At 43.5% G+C, this 21,365-nt stretch overlaps 1 protein-coding gene across 1 annotated transcript; it reads right to left on the reverse strand.

Annotated features, from left to right (window-relative positions):
- Positions 1–720: 720 nt before the first annotated feature.
- On the reverse strand, positions 721–20,929 carry slc39a10 (solute carrier family 39 member 10). The gene is made up of 11 exons (XM_061088502.1): positions 20,872–20,929; positions 18,900–18,980; positions 14,763–16,094; positions 14,392–14,569; positions 7,826–8,001; positions 5,642–5,806; positions 5,424–5,532; positions 5,037–5,345; positions 3,817–3,897; positions 1,308–1,498; positions 721–882 (listed from the first exon to the last, which is right to left on the reverse strand). The coding sequence occupies exons 1-11, from the start codon at positions 20,899–20,901 to the stop codon at positions 727–729; spliced, it is 2,808 nt and encodes a 935-aa protein (XP_060944485.1). The 5' UTR covers positions 20,902–20,929; the 3' UTR covers positions 721–726.
- Between the last annotated feature and the right edge of the window lie 436 nt (positions 20,930–21,365).

The raw sequence follows: 21,365 nt of genomic DNA on the forward strand, positions 1-21,365 counted from the left end.
GAGGAGAGAAAATAACACTGAGCCTGTCGGGTCATTCAGACGAACACTTCTCTTTGTTGATGCTGCAGCTTAAAGAAAACACCGAGCTGAAGGGTTTTGTTCCCGATGTGGCGGCACGCGAAGCTGAGCTCCTCGCCGCTGCTCCAGTGGCCGGGGCTTGGCAGGTGGCGTGATGCCATTAACAGTTGGTAGTGATGAGAGGGACACACACCACAGATGTATGAGGACATGGGACACAGCACAGATGTGTGAGGACATGGGACACAGCACAGATGTATGAGGACATGGGACACAGCACAGATGTATGAGGACATGGGACACAGCACAGGATGCAAAAGAGACGGCTGCGACGACAACAAGCAACAGGTGATGATGGACCGGAGGAGGAGCACGGGACCTGCACCACCTGGATGAGATTTACTGTTAGAGATTGAGTTTCCGGGTCGGAGTGCAGCTTCGCTCTTCTTTCATCTGGTCCTTTGTGTTCTTGTGCTGCCCGGGGAGCAGACGGATCGGAGCTGACAGCGACGGTGGAGCAGAATGTAAACATCACTAAGCGGAGTCATGAGATGTGCGTGAGCCACGGCTGGAATGGAGGCACGGCCCGTGAGCGAGACTCAAGCTGCATGCAAGACTGGGCAGCTACGATGCAGACAAAGCATGAGAAGGCCAAGAGGGGGGGACGGGGAAACATCCAGACCCCCCCCCCCCCCCCTCTACTCTACTCTACAAGAAGCCAAAATCGAAAACGATTTGGTCTTCGAAGATGGCGATGAGCAGCATGATGCCGAACCCGGTCAGCATGCCCAGGTTCTGCAGCACAAAGTGTCCCATCTGGCAGCGCTTGTGTTCCTCACTGTCCCCGTGGAGCATTTCTGGCAGCTGGGAGAGAGACAGCGTTAGTGGTTGGTCTCAGAGACAAGCTTCGGCTACAGCCACACTAATACCTGTTGGTTTGAACACGCGTCCACTCTGCTACAGATACAGCTGGTGTGAGCATGCCCTGAGTTTTGAGTTTGGAAACGCTGCTGGCTCCATTTGAGTTTGAAACCTCTGGGGCTGCGTTTGAGTCTGGACGAGCAACAAACAGCCTGGGCCACCAGGGAAGAGGCAACATGGATAATCCTTTACAAGCCTTGTTACCCTGTTGTCTGTGTTAACACCAGTGTACATGAGCGGTCAGCTGATATACACGTATTTTAAAATCACCATTTTCAAACCGAAACGCAGTGGTGTGGTTGTAGCTTTTAGATTTAGCATCAGAGATCAGGAGAGGGAGAAGGGATTAAGCCGATTTGTCAACTTACCATATCCACCAGAGCCACATACAGGAACATGCCGGCTGTGATGGCGAAGATCCAGTTGGTGACACTGTGTGTGTACTGGCCCACGACGGTGCCAATCATCATGCCGAAGTAGGCCATGAGGGCGGACAGCAGATTGTAGAAGATGGCCTGCTTCACCGACATCCCGGCTTTCAGCAGCACGGCAAAGTCACCTGTCAGCCACACACACACACACACACACACACACACACACACACACACACACACACACACACACACACACACACACATGGAAACACCATTACAGCAATTTCCCTGTGTCCGTCTTATTTTGACATCGTCAGTCATGTCTCCAGCTTCTGTGTTTTTTTATTAATGCTTTTTTTTTAACGAAATCTTGAAGCTGAAGTGTAACTCTGCAGCAGTGACGTGCACTTTGCTGAGAGGCTGTCGCACGTGATGAGTCCGACCTGTTCGAAACAAACTCTCCTCCACACGTCTGCACACACCGCTTTCTGTTTTCAAGTAGGTGGAGAGAAAAAAACACACAGCCCAGGAGCTGCTCTTCAGAAATATGTCTTTAACTCCCCCCCTGATGCACTTATGATCACACATGCACGCCGCAGCCTCTCTAGCCTCTTCAATCACTGCCGGGCCAAATGCAGGAAGAGGCCCAAGTCTCAGCGGAAACGCCCTGGATTTGGGAAGAAGGATGAATACTGAGAAGGGGGTGGCCTACATTTCCTGCGCCGTGTAACAAGCGGCCTCTTTTCCTCGCTAATTACCACAATGAATATATTACGGCTCCGCTCTCGTCCATCAATCAACGCCGCGGAACGAAGAGGGCGAAGTTAAGGAGAGACAGTCGGCACACATCACACTTCAACGCTCCTGGTTCTCCATCCTCTCCCCCTCTTCGGCTCCCCTCCTTCAGACACACCTGCCACCGCCTCATCTGCCGCAATTAACACACACATCACTGCCAATTAGCTTCACTCCGGGTGGTTAAAGAAGCCTCATAATCATCAGCTCTGCCATCCAGCTGCCAGTCGGGGGACGGCTTTTGTGCTCAGGAGGAGACGAGAGGTGCACTTGTCAAACTGCTGACAGGCGGCCCGACGGGGGGGTGAACGCATGACAACAAGCGCTCCTCAGAAATGGGCGCCGAATCAACAGGAAGTGTGAAGTTACACAGAGGGAGTAAGAAAAGGGGCAGATCTTGTAAATCTTCGCATTTGCCGCCTGTGACGGGAATCGTGCTGCGGTGAATCATCTGGAAAGTCGAGGACACTGGAGTACAAGTAACGATAAAGGACAAAAATGTTTAAATCAAAGCTCAGAGATGATTAAAAACTCCTCAAAACTAAAACAGATTTTGCTGCACCAGGAAAAACCCGATGTTTCCCGTGATGCGGCTCGTCATCACCAGGGGGAGCAGCAGGCAAACGTAGGCTGTGATTCACCAGCTCACAGTGGGCCTTAATCCACACTTCTCTATGCATCAGGCACACAAATGAGGAAACCGCGCCATGACCGGACACATCATTAGTGCCCATGTGCAATGGATGGCCCCGATGTCTGTTTCAGCACGAACTGAAGGTCCAGTTTACATCCAGGACGTGGTCCAACACTACACACCAGCACGTTCACTCCGCTCTGCTTCAGCTAAACGACTCGTTGCTCCTTCACTGCGAGCTAAACACTCATCAAAATCACGACTGTTTGCTGTCCTAGCTCCTAAATGGTGGAATGAGCTCCCACTCGACATCCGGACATCTGAAAGTTTACACATCTTTCGCCGAAAACTAAAAACACATCTCTTCCGACTGTACCTTGAATAAAAAAAAAACAAAAAAACAAAAAAAAAAACTAGCCACTTTTGAAACTAACACTTTGGTAGCACTAAAATGGAACTTACTTATAGCAGTTCTTTGTAGTTTTGCTTTATTTCGAAGAAATTTTACTGTCTTGATTCTTGTTGTTCTTGGTTTGTACCCTCAGGGTTGAATGCACTTATTGTAAGTCGCTTTGGATAAAAGCGTCAGCTAAATGAAATGAAATGTAATGTAATGTAATGTAATGTAATGTAATGTAATGTAACTCGCCACCTCTTCCTCGCACTGTAAACAGAGGTCGAGAAGCTGGAAACCAAAGTGAATCCAACAGGAGCGTGCCGTGGTCGACTCTGACCGCATCGAGCAGAGAGAGCCGACACACTGACAGGACTTTTCACTGCTGTCAGACAAAAGCCATTAATCTGGCAAAGCAGTAGTACATCATTCCAGGGAGAAGAGAAGAGTGAGGACTATTGACTGAGTTTCTTCACAGGTTCCAGGGGACAGAAGATCACTTGACGCTGACTGATAGAAGTTTTTGATGGAAAAAGAAGAAGAGCAGTTTTGGGGAAGCTGGTATTTAGACATCGATGAACGTTATCAGGCGAGTGACTGCGCAGCCTTTGCACAACAGCTTGGTTCTTGTCGAATAGATGACGGGTGAAGCGTGTTCTGACTAAATGACTTCCACTCACCAAGTTCATGAGGTAATTCATGACAGAAAACCGCCACTGATGTGCTGATGCCTCCTGTCAGGTTGGCGCTGAACGCTGCACCTGAAGACACAAAGAGAAGGTGTTAAAAGAATCGCTACAGATTTGTAACCCCACCTTTTCAGCCCCTGTCATGAGCTAGGCTACCTAGCTGCTAGCTTTTTTTATCTCTCTACTCAGACAGATCAAATTCCTGATGCCTCTTACCCCTGAGAGAAAGAAGACAGAATAAAAGCGTGTAATAAGCAGTGGGGGTGAAGCAGGCGATGGCTGATAGCCACTGAAATATAAGATGTGACATTCAGTGCTTTTGAACTTGAAAGAAAAAGCTTTATTTCTTCGGACAATTCCTGAATTCTATAAACTGATAACTATTAAACTTTGATTTACACAAAAGCATTTTACTTATTTTAACTTTATTTTAAAACTGTATTTTAAGCTTTCAGAAGTCAAAGTTAAGGACCATTATTGTAAAAAACAAAAGCTTTATACATACCAGCCCAAATTTTTCACAAATTTGTCACATTTGAGCTTTATATTTGATATTATATTATTGTTTTAAAAATGTTTTTCAAAATAAAACGAACTCTGGTCACTTGACTGTTATGGCTCCGTATCAGTTTTAATTCCCGTCCATACTTTCCCATGTCATGAGCTAGGCTACCTAGCTGCTAGCTACCTGTTAAAAGCTGAGTTCAAATGATATCAGGATTGTGAAGTGACTACACAATGTGTTGTGTTGTGATTGGTAGACTTGCAGTGACTGGGAGCTCACTCTACATGACCCACTGGCAATGGGAGGATACACACTACTTGATCTGTCACATGGAGAAACCCCCAACTGGTCCACAAAGTACAATCACAAAACACAGCTCGACTGATCCTCCCACTCTTTTGCCTCTTCGGGCTGGAGGAGGTCAAACAGTTCAGAGTTTGTTATCCTGTCCGATTACAGACATGTGCAGTGTAGAACAATCAGGGGCCACCTCTCCACTACAAGAACCGTTACCAGCTTCAACCCGTCCTACTTTGGTCTGTGACTTGCATATCTCGTCTGCAACTGGCAAATCAGGCTGAAAACCATCTAGTGTGAACTAGGCTTTACAAAGAAAAACGAGAGCGGTATCAATCTTCTCAGCAAGACAGACGACTATAAACTAGAAGATAAGTGCATAGAGATAAGATACAAACTCATAAATTACCTATTGCCAGGCCGTCGCTGAAGTTATGCATGCCGTCGCCCATTATGACCATCCAGGCGATGCTGGCTATCCCAGCGTCCTTCATCTCCTGGTCCGAGTGGCAGTTCCCCCCGTGGGAGTGGCCGTGGCCGTGTCTGTGACTGTGCTGCTTGGTCTTAGGGGCGACCTCCTTGGCGGGTGACGGCTCGTCCTGTTGGGGGGGTGCGGGGGCCAGCGGCGTCTTGTTAGTGGGGGAGTCCGGGGGTTGGAACTCTGTGAGCTGTGTGTCGTTGTATCCGTTGTCACAGGAGACGGCCGTGCTGTCCGGGTCTGGAGAAGGGAAGACATGTTCCAGTTACAGCCACAGAGGATGAAGCAGTCGAGACTAAATGACAGAACTCTTCTTACCTTCGCTGAGCGGCTTCAGGTGCAGCCACTCGGCATCCGAGCGCCGGTTCAGCTTGTGGTCTGACAACTTCCTGCCAATCTTTCCCTCCTCCCTTGACTTCTTCAAGGCCTGTGAGCACAGATACACATTTTAAGATCCATCACCTCCAGTGGTATGTGAAGCTAACTGCGAGGTCCAGCCTGGTCTGTTGTCTCCAGCAGGGTCACGCTCATCTTACCCGCTGGTCTTTGTAGACCTTGAACATGCCGAGGCAGTGTTCAATGATGAAGAGGAGGTAGATGCCGGCCAGCGCCGTCAGCCCCTTCCACACGCCATCGAACTCTGTGAGCATGTCCGTCTTGTCGCTGGTCCGAGGCTCGCTGTGGTTGTGCTGCCCTTGAGACTGAAGACAGAGGAACAGGGAACAAAGACGACTATAAGACAGAAAACTAGAATATCATTTTTTTTTTAGTCTCAATGAGGAGAGTGCACAATTCAAAGTAATTGTACCAGAGTTAGCTAGGTGCCCCTGTTGTTCCTGATCAGGTAGACAAAAGAACCACAGGACATCAAATACACAACACATTGAAGTCCATCAGTGTGAGGCTCATAAAATCAGTATGATCCACACCAGGAGATAATTTGTGCTGCCAAAGCTTGAGGCTGCTTTTAAACAGGGCAGAACTTCCCGAGTGTCTAATGTTTAGAGGAGTGTTCTTCCCCAATCGTTAATCGAGAAAGCAATTTGACCAAAGGCAGTGTTTCTGAACTGCGGTACCCATGATGCTTTGGGTTCTGTTGGCACTTTCAGGATAGACCAGATATCCTCTGAGAGGAGGGGGGTGTGAGATTATGAATAATCATAAATATCAGGAATGTACATGAGTGAAATTGGAAGTTATGAAAGTGTAGGGAATTATCTCTGTAACAGCACTTTTTGGATTTGTTTATATCAAAAAAGCTTTTCATCAGACAACTAACTAGTGTTTAACAAGGAACACGTATCATCCACTCCACACGGTTTTCTGTTCTCTCCGAGGCTTTTTCTCAGATGGATTAAATGTAGAGATTTCTGAAAATAAAACCTAAGGATTAAACTGCATCGAGTGGAGGCCGTCTTCAAATCTGAAAACACAGCTTTGACAACACCAGCTTTATCAGGAGGACGTCTGGTTCTTTCAAAGAAACAAATCTATTTGTCTTTTTCTGTGGAACGATGCTTTTGGAAGCCAAAGCAGGACAATGATTTTATCTCTCTACTCAGACAGATCAAATTCCTGATGCCTCTCACCCCTGAGAGAAAGAAGACAGAATAAAAGTGTGTAATAAGCAGTGGGGGTGAAGCAGGCGATGGCTGATAGCCACTGAAATATAAGATGTGACATTCAGTGCTTTTAAACTTGAAAGAAAAAGCTTTATTTCTTCGGACAATTCCTGAATTCTATAAAACTGATAACTATTAAACTTTGATTTACAAAAAAGCATTTTACTTATTTTAACTTTATTTTAAAACTGTATTTTAGATAGATAGATAGATAGATAGATAGATAGATAGATAGATAGATAGATAGATAGATAGATAGATAGATAGATAGATAGATAGATAGATAGATAGATAGATAGATAGATAGATAGATAGATAGATAGATAGATAGATAGATAACTTTATTCATCCCCGAAGGGAAATTAAGTCGGTATATTTGAATACAATAAAATACAATACAATAGAATAAAATAAAAAATATTGAGGTAGAAAGAATAAAAACATATAAATAGGTAGATAAGGTGCAGTGGCAAGATGATGGTAATAGTACTGATGATATGATGGTAATGTTATTGTTAGACAGTATATAAAAATAGTACAGTATATATAGTTTATAATATAACATAATATATATTTATATATGATAGTAATTATACCAATATAATAGCAGTATATAGTGATAATGGCAGCAACAGTATATATAATAATAATAATAATAACATGTACACATGTATAAATATGTGTATATAGACTCATATATACAAAGAATATACAAAGAGTGTGATATAATATAATATGATATATAGTAGAGGTATAAATATAAGTATTTGACTATACAATAGATAATATAATAATATACTATGAGTGTAGGAATATGTAGACAGAGTGTGCAAAGGACAAATTTTAAGCTTTCAGAAGTTTAAGTTACAGACCATTATTGTAAAAACAAAAACTCTCTACATATCAGCCCAAATTCTTGTCACATTTTATCTTTAAAGTTTATATAATATAATATATTTCAACTAAAACGAACACTGTTCACTAGACTGTTTTGGCTCCATATCAGTTTTAATTCCCGTCCATACATACGCCTCAAAACGCATATCACTCTTGTTGTTGTATCTATTGTGTACAAAGTTGTGTTGTGGCTGAACTCACGTGGGGGAGCAGGTGAAGCAGAGCGTCGCCACTGAGCGTTCCCACGGCCAGCGCCACCAGGAAGGTGAGCAGGAACTTGAAGCAGCCCTGGTCGATGATGGGCACGAGCACCACGCCCAGCAGAGACAGCAGGCTGATGATGGTGATGGACACAAAGCCCCAGACCCAGACCATCACTGGGGACAGAACAGAGGATAAAGAAGAATATTTACTATCTGAGAGTTACAGGGTGTTTTTATTTCATCACAGTCTCCAAAGTGTTTGCTTGTTACTGGAACTGTTGGGTTTCTCTATAATTGAATAAGATCTCAACCTTGAGATTATAAAAGTAGTAATTTAATCAAATACTCTCACTGTTTTCAGTCAGACAACTCCACTGTTTAGAATAAAGACGACTCCAACAGCCGCTAAACATATTTTTTTCCTTTACCGTTCACACGTGAAGAAAACAATGCATCTGTGTGTCCTTGTGATGACACATGAAGCCGACAGGAAGAGAATCGCGCAGAATCACGCTCGTCTCATTTTCCATTCAAGGCTGCAGACACGAGACGTGAAGCAGAAGAGAAGAAATCAGAGAGGTACACTATCATTTAAACTGTCAGTTCGACTGTCAGGCCCGCGACGCGTTTCAAAACAGAGCCTGGGAGACCAAAGTTTCGGATCCTTTCGTCACAGAGGACAGAATGCTTAATGTAGTATGAAATTCAATGTTACAGCAGAGCTGCTGGTGTGTTTGCTGAAGTGACGCCGGGTCCGTCACCGCTGACATTCAGCTACACTATGGGACACCTACTGACTAAAACACAGCGTGCATGTAATTCACATCTTACAGGCAATTGACTTCTGTTTCTGGAGCATGTCACAACACACTCAACTCTGTAAATATAACACAGAGTCGAACATTTGATCCTCACAGATGTAGCAGATCGGTTTTTGGAGTCAAAGAGGGTTTGGAATATCTCACCGGAGACATAACCGGAATCCATGTGCTCTACTGTTGAAGATCCAGGCTTTGACTTTGCAGCTGATGTTGGATTATACAACTACATATAGATATATTCCACCATTACTAGCAATACCTCTACTATTACAGTTGTCATTGATGCTACCTTCATCTCTTCCAGTCATTCTCTTTTGTATAAATACTTTAAACTTTGATACAACCCCCCATTTTTTTTTTTTTTTCTATGAATGTAAATATTGTTATTATGTTGATGTGCTCTTTTACATGAGACTTCTAGTCCACTTGTATCTGTCCTGGGAGAATGATCCTGCAGAATTCTGCTCTCTTTGACGTTTCTACGGGTTTTTAGCCCTATTAAATATTTTTTTGTAGTTTTTAATTACTCCAGTTGAAGGTAAAGGGCATTGATTGAATGTTTTTCACAATTATTTCCCCAACTTGTCGACATAATAAAAACTACGGAGCACTAACAGAGCTTCACATAAACAAAATGACAAGAGCTAACACTTAGCCAGAGGGAATAATACCTAATAACAATAAAAAAAAGGCATTGTCAGACACACATCCACCCCAGGTGGTGTCGCTTGTGAAGAGATGATCTGTCTCCTGCCTGACGGAGCGGCCTTTAGAGAGACTGCATCAAGCTGTTTCTGTCCCATAACCCAGCTGTAGGGTTTCAAACAACACAGAAAACAGTCTCAGGAAGCAGGAGGCTGGAGTTCCTCCTGGTCCTGGGGAAATGTTTCAAAATTAGGAGATTTAAACACTGATTACACAAGCGCTTGTATGAAGCTTGATCCCGAAACCTCGACTCTCACTGACGTGTGTCCTCTGAATCGGAAATCAGGAGTTGTTACATGTTTTAAAGTTGTGCATCTCTTCTCATTTATCCAGGCTTTTTCTCTATTCTGTCTTCATGTGCTGCATGTTGTTGCTGGTGGGGCGATTCCATCTTTAAGGCCCCCCCCCCTCCCCACCCTGCCACTGTGCAGTAAACAAAGAGTACAGAGCCTGATATGTACCTGATGAACTATGGGAATTTAAACCATATGGAACAACATTTTAACATCACGGACATCGTTCACATGGCCCATTGTTTATTACTCAGCGAACCAGGTGGGAGCTCCCTGCCTGCAGAACCAATCCAAGCACCATCAGGGTTTTAGATGTGAAAGCCTCATGTGTGTCAGGTCCTTTCTCCAGTTTGAAAAACACTGGAGTCATTGACATCCATCCAATCTGTGATGTGAGATTTACTATTTGTTAATCTTGTTCCGTTCGTTGCCTTACTACTAATACATGTTTAATACTGGTGGTGGTTGAACAGAGTAGAGAGTGTTGAATCTCTGTTGAAAATAACCTTTGCTGTAAGATTAAAGGTTTACGTGACAAACTCAACGTGACAAACTCCAAGAGTCTGTTAAGAGCAAGTTGATTGCGTGTCCGTGTTCCGGTGAGAGAGAGTCATCGTGACGAAGGGCAAAGTGGACGAGGCAAATTCATTTCCTCATCGCAGTTGGAAGTATCTTTAACAACTTTCACTTTCTCCTTTCACCGTTACAATCATTTTCATTGCACCGTACAAAAGAAAAGATGCAACAGATGACTGCTTTTTCTTATTTGTGGCATCAAGCAGAACACCGTCTAACCCTGAGAGGCGACTCTATCAGACAGACAGTACATCAGGTCCTTCACAGCGACGCAGCTCATCTACTGCTCTGTCTCATTACCTTTATGCAGTCACGCTTTTTGTGTGTGTGTGTGGATGGGAAGGTGGGCAGGGGGTTGCGGTGCAAAGATAGAATGCAGTGATCAGGGAACAGAAGAGTGGAGAAGAAGACCCGCTGGTCTGTGTCGTCTCTCCAATTACGCATTTCCTTTGAGCCACAGCTAAAAAAAAAAAAAAGGGCCCCGGGTGTGTCGCTTATAGGCTCTCCTAATTGGCACAGCGTAAAAATAAGAGAGGGGTGTGGGGTCCAGAAGGAAAACAACTGCAAATATTCCGAGCTCCCACATCGATGCCGGCAGGAGTTAAACGAGAGGCAGCTCAGCCGCGTGTGGCAGCGTCTGTGGTGGAGTCTCGGTGCACCAGTGCAGAGAATCCGGCGCCTTTAGTTTTCCACTAATGAGGAGTCATGCCTGCCCTTTTGACTTGTTCGTGCTGTCTTCCTCGTGGTCATTACCATTTTTATGACTGCTTTCAGCGTATGTGCGATGCAGGTGTCTCCTGAGGGTCGTGTGTGTTCAATAATTAAAGTTTTAACAGGGCCTCGTTGGGGGAATTCTTCCTATCTCACAGTTGGACTTCGGCCCCTCCTGCTCCGACAGTGCGATTCCAACCAAAGTGCAAAACTATAACACATTTGCAGCGAGGATGATTTTTATCTCTTTAACAGAAAAGGTGCATTCTCCCTCTACTTAAAATGGATTCAGGTTGTGCTGAAAATCTCATGACCCCCACACCTGCCATGTTGTCCATTGTTTACAGTGACAGCTCCACAGCTTCTTAGCCACTTTGCACGACTTAAATGAAAACTAAAATCCATTACACTGCAGGTGTAATAACGATTTAACAATGCAGCAAGTGCAGCACGGTCAGATTGATTATGACACAGGTTCTCAATGAATTTTCACGGCAGGTGTGGAATGGTTTACACACAGAACCATAACACTCACATCCTGCAGGCCCCCAAGATACCCAGCCTGTTCTATGGTTGTGTGAGCTGGTTTGATTTGTTGCGAGCTTTTATGGCCTTTGCAAACTTTATTTCATGACCTGTAGCTCATTAACTTTAAAACACTGTGATTTTATAATTTGCACTCTCATAAACCTGCAAACGCTGTGAGGTCCCAGAGCAGCCTTTAACACTGACCTTCCTTCTTTACAGCTTACAGTTCATGTCTGGCTTTTTCTCTGAGTCAGAGATGTGCAGAGCCAACAGAGAGGAAAAGAGATCATGGGGGGGGGGGGGGGGTTGTCTTTTTCCACAACATAAGTGAGTTCTGTGAAAAGTTATTTTCCAATTTCCGAATGGTTAGCACATGATAGAGCAACTTGCTCACTGCTGGATAACACGACAACAAGGGCACATATTGTCCTAGAGGGTGAATGATTGATAGAGGGAATGGTTCTTATTCAGTGTCACACAACAGACACCTCTCTCTCCTCATGGGTGACCCACAACGCATGCACACATGGCGGCTCAGCCAGGCTGACTTCACCACACTGTTCCCTGCCTGGCTCATCTCCTGCTGAGTTGGCCAGCAGCTATATGCATAATGCTCATTATATTACCAGAGCCGAGAGCCATGCTGGTTTTTATTTTACCTTGAAGATCACACAGCAAACGTGGATGAGTTGAAGAGTGATCCACTGTGTCGATCAATGTGTGTACGCGTAAGTCACAGACCACTCCTTCGAAAGACTGGTTACTTTCGATAGAGGATATGTACAAAGCAGAATTTCCTGAAAAACCAGATGTGGGTTTTTGAGAAACCTTTGTGGGTTGAAAGAAACGTGACAGCGACTGAGATATTTCTGTAGTGCGGTTGCGTACTTTGATAAAGTGTTATCAAGATGAATGAGCCCTGTTCATAGCAACAGAACAAGTTATAAGGCCGTGCTTAACGTTGTGAGTCTGTAAACCTTTAATGATTCTCCTTTATTCCCTCATGTTTCCTGTTTGTCCCCAGGTGTGTTCGTCTGTGTCCAGCTTCTTTCAGACTGAACTCTGGAGATTCTCCGCAGTTTCTAGGTGTGGACACGAATGTCTGAGGGAGAGCCTCTGGAATTTCTGCGGACTTTCTACCCCTGGGTTGTGTGTGCACTCGGTGAGACCTTCCAGATCCCTGCTACTGACAACTGCTGATCAACCCATAGACTCAACAAGCAGCTACAGTATTAAAACACCAGCTCTTCATTCCACTGGTTGGCGGCTCCATCCATTCACTCCAGACTAACCACCGTTCACCTGTTTTGCAGTTTCTCCTCAACCCTGGCTGTGACCTGCCTCGCCGACCTTTGTGTTACTTCTACAACATCCAATCCGAGAGCAGTATTCAGCCAGCCATGACACCTGACCTCCACTAACCCTTGGACTTGTCCACGCATCTCTCCCGGAATGCAAGACTTAGCATCAACCATTTCCCCTCGTAACCAATTCTCAGACTGAAAATTATTCAAGCTTCCAGGTTCACATCAGCTGACATCAGAAATGATTCTTTCTTCATCTATAAATAAAAGTGAAATAAGTGATTATTGTGTTGAAATACAAAAAGCTTGAGACTAGTCAGAAACTAGCTGTTATTTGTATCAGTGGACTTTTAATCAACTTATTTTTTAACTTATATCAGTGTTAATAATGATTTTCTGATAATTCACTGCCGCTGTGGGTAATAGAAAACGGGGGGATACAAGTTATCCTCACCCAAAGAGTCTTACTCATGTAGTGAAAAGGAAATGAAATGAGAAAAGATGGAGACGACAACACTGAGAATTACCCGGGGAGGATGGTCACAGTTTTTGATTCACCTCCATTATCATCATCGCTATAAAATCTGGCTTGATTAGTTCAAATAAACCTTCAATTGTGCAGGTCAGCTACTCCTCCCTAAAGGACCTCCAGGTTACACGTCCTGATAACATCAATGTATCACAACGACGGCTTATGGTGAAGTCCCTGTGGTTTCCCGCTCATGAAGACATTCGTTTCCTCCGGCCCTCGTTTCATTCTAATCAACTTGTTTCACTTTTAAATGGAATACATACAACATATTAAGGTTTTATGCTTCCATCCATCCTCTTATCTTTTGTTTTCTGGTACGGTCAGTGAGGTACACTCACCCATGATGATATCACTGCATTATCAGGTTCTGACTACACTGCTCAGCGAGAACAGTGTAGTCTGGGTATGTTTGTTTTTGTGTTTTTTTAATCAAGAGCGTGGCCTTTTAGTTTGGGAGCAGAACTTATTGATTTCATGTTCAGATTTCAGAATGCTTTCACTCAAACTGCCTGTGCTTGGATTTGTCCTGCTTGCGCTCAAACTGTGCGATGAGATATTTTGTTGCTTGGACTCATTTCTTGAGAAGAGGGACAGATCCATTTTACCAATCCCCCCCAAAAATCTGTCATAAGACTAAACAGTGAGATCTCCGTATTACAAAACAAAAACGGGCACAAACATCATGGACATCAATACTGCTAGAGATGACCCGTGAGTGTTTTTAAAGCACAAAACTCTTATTATGTTAGGACATTAGTTTTGTGCAGTTAAAACGCTGCAGGCCCCTTTTGTCTTCACGAAAAAAGACCACACATGCATAATGAGGATATGTGTTGTTTTTTTTTCTGTCCTTCATATTCTCCAAGTAGAACATCCTCACAGAAAAACAAAAGCACACCCAAAACAACAACCTTGCAGACATTGAGTGTGTTTTATCAGTCTGTTGGCTGTAACCCGATTTGGGTCTTAGCCCTTCATGAGGTCTCGACTGCTTCAGACTGGGCTCTTGACAGTGTTTACACGTGCGCTTATTGTTTGCCTGCTTCTACTGTTCAGTAAAAACAGACAGGATCGATAAAATACTCGGCTCTTACCAGTACTGACTTTCGCCAAGGCTTCCTGCTCGACATCCATCTGGTGGTAATGGCGGATACAAACACGGCTATCAATCTGGTAGAGCAGGGCAGGACACAGGTAGGTGAACTGGCTGGGGGAGATTAGTGATTCGGGAGTCAGGCCGTAGTAGGTGAGGAGCTCCGTCAGGTTCAAACACTGGAGAAGGAAACAGTGGGTAAGTAAGCAAGAGGGGAAGAACAACAATGACTGTAATTATTGGAATAATACAAAACTGGAAAAAGACTTTGTGCTTTAAAGATACAGTTCTAGATTTTCTATTAAATTGTGCATAGACACAGAAAAAACACTCTGCACACAACGGAGGACTGAAGGTTTAGAGAAGTCCTACCTCCTCATGCTGATGTAAAAATCCACCTGGATGCCCAGGCAGGATGGGGGCCGGCAGAGTGGTGGTGGCCGGCCCTCCTGGTGCTTCTCTCCTATGTTTATGAGAATGACTGTGTCCGTGTCCATGTTTGTGCTCATGGTCGTCAGACGGAGATATGGGAGAGGAGGTTTTGTTTCGCCCACGCTGTCCTCTGACCCGCGCTGGATTTCTGGGCTTCTTGGTCTTGCTTTCTATTGGTGCAGGAGAGGTCTCCTGAGGGACAGGGGACGGCCCCGAGGGGACAGTGGGTACCTGCTCCTGGCCGATGAGAGGACTATCTGTGCCCGTCTGTACTGGATGGTCATGATTGTGGTCGCTGTCATGTTCACCATGGTTATGTTCATGTGTACCGTGGTCATGTGTACCGTGGTCATGTTCATGTGTACCGTGGTCATGTGTACTGTGGTCATGATCACCATGGTCATGATCAGCGTGGTCATGATCACCGTGGTCATGTTCACTATGAGGTTGAGAAGTTATGTCCTTGGGGTTGGACTGCACCTGTACCTGCTCATGTTTGTGCTGTTTGTCATGTGCCACCTGATCATGGTTGTTTTCATGATCGTGATCATGTGTGTCCTGCACATGTCCATCAGAATGTTTATGGTCACTATCCTTTACCTTGCTGTGATTATGATTATGTCCTGCATCATGTCTATGATTGTGGCCATGTTCATGTTTATGGTCATGCCCTGTAGGTGCACCAGTAGCTGGACTGGCAGCAGTGGTCTGCTGGCTGCACGCTGTGGTTGCCTCTGCCGTGTGCAGACGGTCAGAGCCGGGCTTGTGGTGTTGATGACCATGCCCATGCCCGTGCCCGTGATCATGATCATGGTCTTCCTTGGGTGAATGTGTGTGAAGCCCCTCTTGTATATCCACCAAGTCAAGGTGAGCTACATGGTCATGGCCTAGTTCCTCGTGATCCGCACCTACCACCTTCACTTCACCCAAACCCAGGCTAAAGAGCAGACTCTGAAATCCCTTGAAATCCAGCCGGTCCTTCTGGCCGTAGCGGTTGAACAGCTGCTGGATGTAGAAGCGCTGCTCTTCCTCTAGACTGTCCCCTCGGGGACTCTTGGACTCTGGCGACACAGTGGATCCGCTCATGTAAGGAGCCTCAGAAATCTGCAGGTCGCTGTGGACGTCATGGCCGTCATTGGGATGTTCACCGTGCTGATGGCTGTGGCCTTCTCCGTGGCAGTGGTTGCACTGATGGAAGAGGAAGGTGAGCACACACAGGAAACAGAACTTGGTGTGCACGTGGACTCGCATTGTCCCCTCACTTCTGGTCCCCTGTGAAAACAGTCGAGACAGCAAACAATTATCTACCACATGAGTGATAATTAAAAGTGAAGAACCTTGGTGGGGTGACAATGACTGGTAGTGCTCTGATCAAGTGAAGGGAGCAACAAATATCACAATATATAACTAGTAATACATGTGGTGTTACAGATAGATTAAGCATCAGTCAAGTACACATCAGGCAAACTGTTTTTCCCACAGACTCCACGAGGCGCTGCTGACCTCATCATGTGAGGTTTACAGAAAATAATTTAGAAATTCCTTAAAAGTAACAACACGCTTTTATATAATTGTTTTTCGGCCCGTCCAATAGACAAGCATGTAGGGAAATGAGAAAGTTTTTATGTCGGGTTTACCTATCTTAATACAAGAGTATGGTCTTTCAGTTTTGAGAGCAGGACTTATTGTTTTCATGATTAGATTGTTGCAAAATTACAAGACAGAGACGCAAAAAAAATAACAATGATTAAATCATCTCAATGAGATCTTACTCTAAAGTCTTTGATTGCTTTAAGAACCCCACTTACCTCACATCCTGAGTGACTGTCCTTTTAAATGCCTGAATAAACTCTGATGTAATAAAGTACAGTTGTGTTTTTGTAACCCCCCCTTTTTAATTCAAACTATTTATTTATGGATTGATATGTACTTTTTAATGCCCATTTAAAAAACAAATCAAGTTGTAATTGAGTCTATTTTTATTCATAGATCAACAAATTAATCTTTAAACTAACTTATTAATGCATATTCAAATGGTCATGATGCTTGTGATCCTACAGTTCATACTCACACAGTCACCTTTTCAACAAGTTAATCATTTAAAGTCCAACAATGGGAAAAAGAGGCGAGAAGTAGCTTTTAAGTGACCTTTATCTGAAGCAAAGATGACAAAACAGGAACCACTAGTATCACCTTAATCAATCCTGATGTCATTAAATCAATGATCAACATCGGCCCGAAAAAGACTCATCAGTGTTAATCAATGATGCATTGACACACTGACACCTCAGTGTAAAAAGAATGAGCAGGAGTTAATTATGAAGAAACACAGGGAGAATTAGGATAATCAACGAGCACATTGCACGTATAAAGAAAACATTAAAACCACCGAAGCTGCTACCTTTAGCTCAGAATAACAGAAAAGCGCTCTAGTGAGGATTGTGCAACAAACCACTTGTTTTCCTGCACTCTGAGAAAAAAGCCTGAAGCAGCAATACCATCGAAGTCAAATGATGCTCATAAGGTCTCTCGTGAAGCTCGTGGGCAGCTGATGTATAAGGGGCGGGGATAAAGAGGAGTGAAGATGGGTCAGAGGAAGAATGCTACTGGATAATGGTGGGATGATGCACAGCAGGGACCACACACACAGACACACACACACACACACACACACACACACACACACACACACAAACACACACAAACACACACGGGTCTCGGCCATTGGCAGCCAGCTTGTTAGCAAAGTTTTGCTGGATTAAAAGCATGCACAACACGGGGGAACAGATTTGTGTTGAGTGCAGACCATAAATACAAGATAAAGTGTTAGAAACGAAGAGGGTGAGCCTCCTCAGAGCTGTTCAGGCTGCTCACAACGGACTCTACACTGTTCGTTGTGTGTCAGTAAAGAAGACACAAATACAACTACACCGATTTCTGTCTGGATACCAACAAGGAGCATGAAATTGTAAAACTAAAACTCGAGAGAAAAGGAAAAATAAAGCCGAGATCACCTAAATTATATTCGACAAGAGGCTTATCGGTAATAAACAAAGTTAAAACACACATGCACTCTCTGACGAAACCGAAGTTATACTGTTTTATGCATCTTATAGAAATAGCTAAGACAAAGCCCTTGATGATTTCCTAGATCCTTAAACAATGGCCATTCAACATCGATGGCTTATTCAACGGCTATAAGCTTGTTAGAGTTCCTTCTCCCCATAGAACGAGATCAAGCGCTTTGGTAAAAGAGTTAACCGTTAACATTTTAGCACACAGTTTTTGTCAAAGTCCAGACAATAAATTTTGGTGTTGCTTAAATTTCTATTCAAATCATATTAAATAAAATGAGAAAGCCAGAAGCTAAAGTGTGTTTACTCTCACAATGAGTCATCCAGGTGATAACCCATGCAGTGCAATGCAACACTTTCAAAAGGCCCTAAATAGCACAATAAAAATAACTTGCTCATTAACAATGCCTTCATTCTCATTGAAAATTCAGAAAGTGAAATCAGCCTACTTACCAGGATGTGTTCCTAAACGAGCAGTGTGTGAAATTAAGATTAGCCGAGGAGTCCTGACTCTACGCTGCAGACGTTAAGTGTGGTTACAAGCTGACTTCACGGCTGTCGGCAAGACAGTGTTTATAAACATGAGACAGCAGTGACCTATGAACCTCCCAGCAGATAGGTTGGGGCAGAACTGGGACCTATTTTTAAGAGCACACCCTCAGTGGCAACAGAGCTCACTGTGTTTTCCTGATTGGAATCTCTTGCAGCGCTGGCTTGGCCTTTGAGGGAAACAGGAGAATCTCTATACAGTGTGAGAGTATAATTGTGTATTACACAAACAGCTATCTAAAAAGTAAGCAGTGCATATTCTTTATGAGTGAACCCAGGAGTATTAATTTAAGATGCGTTGCAGTCGAACTTGTTGTTTATTTTGAATGAAGAAAACAGCAAATTAGGCTGATTTAGCCTGAATTGTCTGTGGTGTAAATACAATTTGTCTCAACACCAGGAAAATAAAGAATTCTAACGTGATAGTCGGAAGAACATTAATGTACTAACTCACCGGAACACTTTTCCTCCTGCCTGGGTCTCCAGTTCTGGTGCTACTGTGTGTGGGAGTTTTCCAATTCTTCTGAGACATGCACTATGAACAGATATTAAAGAGAAGTGAAATTCAGGCTCATCCATACACCTCAGGCTACGTTACTCTATTGACATGACAACCGTTTATTTAAATGTTGTCATAAGACATAAGAGACGTGACCATTTCTTTGTCACCATGGAAGGTACATGAAATTAGATTTCACAGCAATATAGTGCACATATTAAGTGTGGTCTAAAGTTGCAAAGCTTTCATTCACTTTTCAAAAAAATATTTAAAAAAAACTACCACTGACAGGACAGTAGTTTCCAGTTTCCTCCTGAATAATCAATTCAAATGACAGGAGTCAACCTGAATGAGCCGTCCTAAAGCTTATCACTGGCCAATGAATGACTTCTGCCTGGTAAACAAAGGTTTTTGAGGATATTTCATCTGTCGTCTTAATTCTGATTTATTCTACTTTACCCTACATTTCTGTTTGAACACTCCAGGGCTGCATTTGTATGGAAACACTAACAGAGACATTCACAACCGCTTGCTGATTGGGTCTTTTCGGTCACAACACAGCCTGTTGATTTATCACATGACCCACTTCAGAAAGAAAGCAACCAGCATAATCCTTGGCTACCAGTGTCAAATGCAAGATGGATAATCAATAGATACATTCTGCAAAGTAGGATGCAAAGAAGTTCTTGGTTCTGAGTTTGAACAGGGATTAACACTAGATTGTTTTAATTTTAATACGTTTTTTAGATTAAAAACACTGTTCCCGAACGAAAACGTAGTAGTTTGGATTGTAGCCTGAATGTTTCATATCGATGCTGCTGCTGCTTGAACACCAAGCCAGAGCATGAAACTTAGATATAGAGATGTCTAGTCCTATTTTAAAGAAGAATTTGTCAGACTTATCACAAGAACTACATCAAAGCGTGTTGCTATTTAATTCATTCATGAGCTCATACTGTGCAGGGTTTCTCCCTGGAAATTGGTCTGCATAGGTGGTGAAGCCCTGAGGGTCAGTCTTTAGTTTAGGCAGAGCTGTTCACCTTCAAACACTGAGGGGAACCCCTGCTGAGCTGTGATTACTCAACTGCATGACGTGTATATACAACTTTAAAACAGGACAAAAACTGCCCAAATAATTTAACTCTACACTTTCATGTACTTTAGAACTCTGGACCTATCAGTTTAAAGCTCAGTGTGTAATTGTCTGCCACTAGGGGTCTCTCAGTCATGACAGCGTTTGTTGTGAACCAGTCAGTTACTCCCGGTTAAGATGCCTTCAGTGTCAATCAATCAGGAGGTTTTTATCAAGAGCTAGAAGAAAATTATAGAGCTGGAGCTGGTGCAGTTAATAATACGCAAGCAGCACTGTTTTCACCCTCCTATGGGATTTTATGTTGTCATCTTCCAGCGCTGCGATGCCAACTTACAAAGAATGAACCTGAGCTGCCAGAGGTGCTCATCGAGTCCGTAGATAAGTTTGTCTTAGCACACGAACATGCCTATTCTCCTCTCGTATGTGTGATACTGTGATAGAGTGGGGAAAGGGCTTTCTTGTGGGAAATGTTTACCCATAAGTCATAGCGTATGAGGCTTATTCCTTTATTTCCCCATTGATGTCCTTTACAAAATATCCTGTTTCACATAAGTCTGCAAGGACACTGGTGCACTGAAACAAATGCGGTTGTGGTTTTAAACTACCCTGTGGCCACACTACAAAACTTCAAATAAAACTGCAAACGTCTCATTGATAAGATAAATAAACCAAATTTTAAATGACCTTTTAAAGGATTAATGATCTAAAAGTATCCAGCTACATCTAGCACATGAGCACGAATGCTTTATGTAATTAAGTCGTCCAGCTGGAAAAGTTAATACAAAATCACATTCATGCAAATTCTGAAACCTTTTTCAATAGATAGCTTCTCACCTCAAAAATATTCTCCCTGTCTTTTCCCATGTTGTTGATGACGGCAGGAATCTTGTTATTTCTCAGAGGGGGAACAAATGTCTTTGACCTTGAGCCGCTTCATATGATTCTCACACGACCACACACATCCACCTTATCTCTGTATCAAGCCAGTGTCTGCAAGGAAACGGAGAGAGCAATGAAGCAACAACACATCTTTTCTGGTATTCAAGAAACGACTGTTTACAGATACAAGACAAGTAGGGCATACATAATTTAGGAGTTTTGTTTTTGCCACTGATTCCAATCCGATATTAGTTTCTTATAAAAGAAAGAACAATGCACTCTCAGCCTTGAATTTGATTTTCGCTGAAACTGATCTCTGGGTTCAAACTCTTGTCTGAAATTAAATAAAGAGGCAATGGCTGGCAGAGAACATATTAAGTTTAATTTGAATCTTGTGCTACTGTCTGCATTGGTAAAATGACCAAAGGGGTGGAGCAATGAAAGATGAA

This window comes from Limanda limanda, chromosome 16 (assembly GCF_963576545.1).
Source record: "Limanda limanda chromosome 16, fLimLim1.1, whole genome shotgun sequence".
NCBI classification, from domain to species: domain Eukaryota; kingdom Metazoa; phylum Chordata; class Actinopteri; order Pleuronectiformes; family Pleuronectidae; genus Limanda; species Limanda limanda.